The sequence below is a fragment of the Amyelois transitella genome, chromosome 30, assembly GCF_032362555.1.
Source record: "Amyelois transitella isolate CPQ chromosome 30, ilAmyTran1.1, whole genome shotgun sequence".
NCBI classification, from domain to species: domain Eukaryota; kingdom Metazoa; phylum Arthropoda; class Insecta; order Lepidoptera; family Pyralidae; genus Amyelois; species Amyelois transitella.
In genome coordinates, this window is record NC_083533.1 from 1,493,212 (window position 1) to 1,499,605 (window position 6,394).

The 6,394-nt window shown below is 33.1% G+C and overlaps 1 protein-coding gene across 1 annotated transcript; it reads right to left on the reverse strand.

Annotated features, from left to right (window-relative positions):
• Positions 1 to 1,687: 1,687 nt before the first annotated feature.
• Positions 1,688 to 4,984, reverse strand: LOC132903794 (uncharacterized). Its single transcript, XM_060952982.1, has 2 exons — positions 4,929 to 4,984; positions 1,688 to 4,357 (listed from the first exon to the last, which is right to left on the reverse strand). The coding sequence occupies exon 2, from the start codon at positions 4,351 to 4,353 to the stop codon at positions 1,756 to 1,758; it is 2,598 nt and encodes an 865-aa protein (XP_060808965.1). The 5' UTR covers positions 4,354 to 4,357; positions 4,929 to 4,984; the 3' UTR covers positions 1,688 to 1,755.
• Between the last annotated feature and the right edge of the window lie 1,410 nt (positions 4,985 to 6,394).

The window sequence follows — 6,394 nt, forward strand, 5'->3', positions numbered from 1 at the left end:
AGAATAGTTATTCTGGGCATCATTGAAGCCCTCATATTTCCCTGTTTTTTTCACATATTCCATTATTTTTTTGCTCCTTATAGTTGCAGCGTGATGTTATATAGCCTAAAGCCTTCCTCCATAAATGGTCTATTCAACGCAAAAAGAATTTTTTAATACGAATCAGTAGTTCCTGAGATTAGCGCGTTCAAACAAACAAACTCTTCAGCTTTATAATATTAGTATAGATTTATGACTGTTTAAATGCCCATAGATCAAAAAGCAAGAGACAAAGAAATTGGAACAGTTTAAAGAATTTTTCAATTCGAACCAGTAGTTCCTGAGATTAGCGCGTTTAAACAAACAAACAAACAAATTCTTCAGCTTTATAATATTAGTATAGATTGAATCGTAAAATCTTTCGCTCTTTTCTCGAGTAAAAAAAAAAATTTAACGTACCGAATTGGCGAAAGCAGTAATACCTACTTTTTTTTTCAATTTTATTTTACCGGTAACGGCCTGGTTATAATGTCTTAGCTAGCTACTATTTGAAGTATAAAAATTTTAGTGTGGAGGGTATCTTGATCAAATTAAGGATGTCCTGGCAAAGGATCAGGTCAGGAGTACCCGAAACCGCCGAACTTGCATGAAGATAGTTATGAATGTTAATGAAGCGAAGGAAGTATGCAGAGATCGTGGCAAGTGGAAAGATTTAGTCTCTGCCTACGTCTCTGTGAATAAAACTCCACTTAAACATGTTTTCTTTACAACCATTTTACGATTAACGCGCGCAAAGCAGTAGATATAAACTAGTCAAAATTTAATCTGTGACTGCACGGTCTGAACAAATACTAACCTTCGTTTAATTATTTTTATTTGCCCCAGAGTAAATAATGGATAAGCTTAGAACACGAGGAGGTTGTAAAAAAGGAATTTATAAGCAGGTGAGAGATTGTGAGCACGGCCAAGCGTGAGTCGGGGTTTCTACAGGTTTATTAGGGTCATTCCACAAAAATCTGATTACTTCTGAGTTTGTTTTGTCCTAAAGATTTTTAAGATGCTTTTGGATACTTGAGTAGTGTATATCACGTGTAATTGATTAACTATCTTACACCTAAAAGGGCCAGTCATTTTATCCTTTATTTTAGGAGAAATTTGGAGTTTTTCCAATTTAGACATCTAGGGACTGACAGCTCTAGTTGTGGACTGATTATTGGGCATCTAGGGACTGATAGGTATTCCTAGGGACTGATAATCAATAGTGATATTGAAATAAAATAATTTGGTTATGCATTTGGAATCATATTTATTTATAAAAAAAAGACCAAAAACATAACTCGTTAACACTTCTTAACAAAAATGAAATTAATAATGGAATTCTTCCAATGAAATTATTGACCAAGCTTTGCTATGTGAGTCACTTCTTTGGTTGTTGGGTATAATTTAGACAACCACAACCTAGCCTATTTATTATCAAAATAACAATTAGTAATACTTTTTTTTATAATAATCAGTCACTTTTAACTACTAAAGTAATTGAGGTAGTACCTATGTAATTAGAACATAACATTTTAAATACTTTTTTACTTAACACTATATTGTAAAATCGGGATAGTCTTCGTCTAAAATAAACTGAACAAAATCAACATTCTAACTAATCAAAGACAAACAAAATCTTTAAGTATTATGATATTCAGCCTTAGTATTTGGACGTATCAGTTTCTCTGTATCATTATTTAGTAACATAGAAGACTTAACAATATATATAAAATAATCTCACTTTTCAAAAACGTTTATAGCCTTTTTAAAATCGTAAAACACTCTATCACCTTTGACAATCAAACTGGGCATCGATAGTTTTCCAATTACATCTTCATAAAGTACGTCTGCGACATCACCTTCGTCTAACTTAAATAAGTTCCCTTCTTTATTGCATACTTTAAGGAAAGTAACGGTCAATTCTCCTTCTTCGTCATCATAAGACGAACAAATTGCAGCGTACCGGTATTCTTTCGTTTTCACCATAAATTTTACTAACACATAATCACCACTGCCATAGGTCACTTTCATTTTCTCTTTTAAATCTTTACTTATGCCTGCTTGTTTTGTAGTTTTGCTTCTACGTAGGTTTTGTAAAGGAATATCTTCTTCAGAATCTGTACTATTATAAACATCAACTACTTTGAGCCGTTTAGATTGGTTGTTGTATTCCAGAGTTCCTAATTTATGATGATTGCAAGTGGTGCTACAGAAACAGCTCAATGATTTCATAGTAAGTTTATTTGGAGAATATATGTGGCCTGTAACTTGATGCACTAGAAGTGTACCTTTGAAGGCTTGTAGGTTATTTTCATTATCTCTGATCAGTTTATGCACCGTCTCAATATCGGAATCTTCAATAACTGAAATTTTTATTCCCGGGCAGTTTTCACGTAAAGTAACAGCAAAAGTGTATAAATTTGTAATATCGGCTTTTTGTGCAATACATTTATCTGCAGTTCGCTTGCATGTTGCCCCCACACCATCAGGGGCTCCTTTCCCATGACCTGCTTCAAGGTAGTTCCATGAAAAGGTCATAACATTTGGATGAAAATCTACAATTTTACAAGCCAGTATGAAAAACATTGCTTTATTTCTATACTGCGTAACGGGACCATCACTCAAAAAATGCAGATTTTCGACAGTAAGAGGCAAAGAAGCAAACACTGGTTTTAAATGGGCCCAAATGGCTGCAACATTGTGAGCTAAATTTAAAGAGAGAGTGCAGTGAGAAGAAGTTGAATCTTTTGTATAGACAACTACGGTGTGCATAGAAATTTGCGAGCGGGAACCCCCAAAATGATAAGCTTGGATTTCCTGGTTACATTTTGTACTAAAATTTTCAGAAAAATCCATATGTATCACTGCGTCTTTTTCCGTCAATGTCTGTTTGAGAGATTTCAAAGTACTGTACTGGTGAACAATGTTAACTTCATGTTGGAAAAATTTTTGCAGATCATTTTCGAGTTGTAAAATCAGATCGCGTGGCTTCATATTCCTTGTTTCTTTTTTATACTTTGAAACTAGTCGCTCTTTTTTTGTTTTAGAATCTGTAATCATTTCTTTTCCATGTGTCCACTGATTTACCAAAATATCTTTGCTGTTGTCGAATTCATAATAAGGTAACACTTTAGTAGAGCAACCGTTGCACTGTCTCAATAAGCATTTTTCGGAATAACGATTGCAACAAAGTATCTGTAATCCTGTTTGATAATTGTCGAAGTGCAGAATCTTAGATTTTTTTAAAGCAGACAATTTTAGATTCATATTTTCATGTATTATGCAGGCACAAGTATCGCGATCTGTTAGTTTAGGGGGAACAACCCAAAATGGACGTAATCTACAAAACAGTGAATATCCAATTGTCAATGTCTTTGTTTGAAGAAACTTTTGGTGTATATTTTCCAATGAGTCTAGCAAATACCGTTTTTGTTTTTTGATTTTATTGCGAGTAATGCACTCCTTTTTGCCAGCTGCAGCGCGACTAATGCTATCGTCTTCATAAAATCTGTGAACCATTTCAACTATTAAATCTTTCTTAGTTTTCTCACTACGTTTAATAGTTTTGCGCCGAATCTTGTTATACAACAAAGAGTTACAACCTTGTCGCCAAAGTTTATATTTTTCTACTTTGGGACCAGACAAAAGTTGTTTGAAGTTGGATTTTTCTTGATGAGATCGAGCTTTTGAAATATTCTCTGTAATTTGAGCTTGCAAAATTTCGCCAAATAAAGCCTTTTTGACCAGTTCTCTATATTGGTTAGGATCTTCTGCTATTTGTTCTATTTTACTTTTAGGTGTGAGCAATTTCTTCGCTTTCTTAATTTTTCTTTTCAGTCTACTATATTTCTTCTGTTGAGTATTAAGTTTCTTCTTTAACTTATCAATAATTGCACATTTTTCCTGTAACACTTTATTTCTTATCTTCCGTTGATGTCGACTTCTTCTTTTAGCTTCCACTTGTCTAAGGTCTTCGTTGTTGTTATTAATGATCTGTGGTTCTGGAGCTATATTTTCTTCATTTTCAGATGTAGGTGGCGTATTCTGAGCAACATAATTCTCACAGTCTTTTGTAATTGTTTTCTTCTTTCTGTAATCAGTAGAATATTTCTTCCATTTTTTTCTAATTTTTCTCTGCTCGCGTGGGGTCATATCCTGAATAGACTTACGTTGTCCCTTCTCTTTCTTTTTTAAATATTTCTGTCTTTCTTTCTCTTTGTATTCTGCCAACAGAATTGGATCACTCTTGATTTTTTCCAATCGAGCTTTTGCGGCGGCTGATTTTTTAAGGGCTATTTCCTCTTTGGACAATTTTGGTTTCTTTTTTGGTGGCATTTTTCTGCAAAATGGAAAAATTCATTCATGCTTAATTATATGACCAACAACCACAAACACATTATAATTATTCTAAACTCAAAATAAAAAAGCCAATCGTTAAATGTAGTATTATTCATTTTATTAAAGATATAAAATGTTTATTATAATGAATAATACTACATTGATATTAACAACAAAAAAAAAGTCTAAATGACTTTTTTTGGTTGTTAAGTTTTGATGGTTAAGTTTCTTATATAAAATAAGAAACTTAACCCTAAATGACTTTTTGTCCCTAATATCTTTTCACAAAGATTTTAGTTCATTTCGCTTTTAATCTAGATTTAAATATTTTGTTAATATCACAATATATAATTATCGTCATTCCCTAGCTATATCCGTCAGTCCCTAGCACAGTTAAAAGCTAGGGCCTGATGGTCCAGGGACTGACGATTTGGAGTAAAACTTAAAACAAATGCAGGTAAAAACTCTAATTCAAGCTGTTCAAAACGATGTATCGTAGAAGACCGAAAAATCACACATAAATATTGTTTAATTATCATCAATTACCTATTATGAACAATAAAATTACTCACCGAGGGAATGACAAAGTGACTGGATCCACACGTGTTTCCGCAACAACTGCCGCGTTCGCACTAATTTACAAAATGGCCGCCGCTCAGCGACTATGGTCTATGGATGAATTGGTGTCGTACTATTAAATCGACTACATGTCATTCACTCTTCATTCATATTATGGCGCGAAATTTTAAAATCTTGGTCTGGCTAGGGAATGGCGTATTAAATCGAGGACACTTTATTAACTTTAAAAAATTGTTTTATTTTTTATTTAAACTACAAAATATGAATAGAATTTGGTGTAAATATGATAAACTAGACAGTGGTTAAAGCAAATAAAGTATACAGTTGATGTATCTATAAATATGTGTGCCCAAACATAAAATTTTGGAGTGCGGACATGCCTAGGGACTGATATTTCGGGGACTTAATGAGAGATTTCAAATTTATTTTAAATATATTTATTCCTAAATATATCGGTACTAAATAAAACACATTTCGAGCTGTTACTTAACAATTTTGTTACAAAATATTACTAATTGTACTATGTGAAAGGTGTTGCGGACAATGAGTGGTACTATTATTGTGGAATTACCCATTAAAGTCAAAAAAAATTAACGAAAACGCTTATAAATTGCATCTAATATTTTTGAGACTTGTTTCCTTATTCACCCACGCAAAGGAAAAAGACGTGCGCGATATATACATATGTATTACCTGGGTGACCGAGCTACGCTTGGTGGAAGTCGGCAAAACCATAACTAAAGTAGTGAAAACAAAAAAATTAACATCGGAAAAGTACCAAAAATCCTCATCTTGCATTTAAGAACTCTCAACATAATCTCAAACTCAAATACTGTCTTTCCAAAACTGTTGGCCCTGTCTGCCCCGCAAGGGATATAGATGTGATTATATTTATGTATGTTAAATACTGCGATACGGGAGGCAAATGTGAAAACCACTGTACTATATTCCCTAAAATAGAGATTTTAGAGAAAAATTCGGAAATTAAAAAAAAAATTAAAAAAAAAGTCGCCTGCATCAAAAAAGGTGCTCTCATATCGACCTGACCTTTCGCCGGTACATTCCTAACTTGATCAAGGCCTTCAGGGATTCCTCTCACATCTTTTCCATGGTTTAAATCCTTAAGGCTACTACCCTTAATCATATGAGGGAACCCTAAATTACAACAAAGTGTTAAAATTGAAATAAAACAAAAACCCGACCACCGACACATGTATGTCATTTTATGTAAAGGGTGCTCCTTCTTACAAATAAGTCTATCTATTACGGGGTAGACATAGTTAAGATTGTCATTAAAAATATTAAAGGCCATTTGTATAGCTTCTCAATTCCATCATCTTAATATACCTATACAAGAAGAAAGGGAATGACTAACTGACATTTATCTTTTTACTATTGTCAATTTTATTTCAATTCTTACAAGGACAAGGGAAATATAATATTAAAACAAAAGGTTCTC

Bases quoted from the DNA above. Each gene is read 5' to 3' on its own strand.
- LOC132903794 (XM_060952982.1), bottom strand. From the start codon at position 4,353: ATGCCACCAAAAAAGAAACCAAAATTGTCCAAAGAGGAAATAGCCCTT.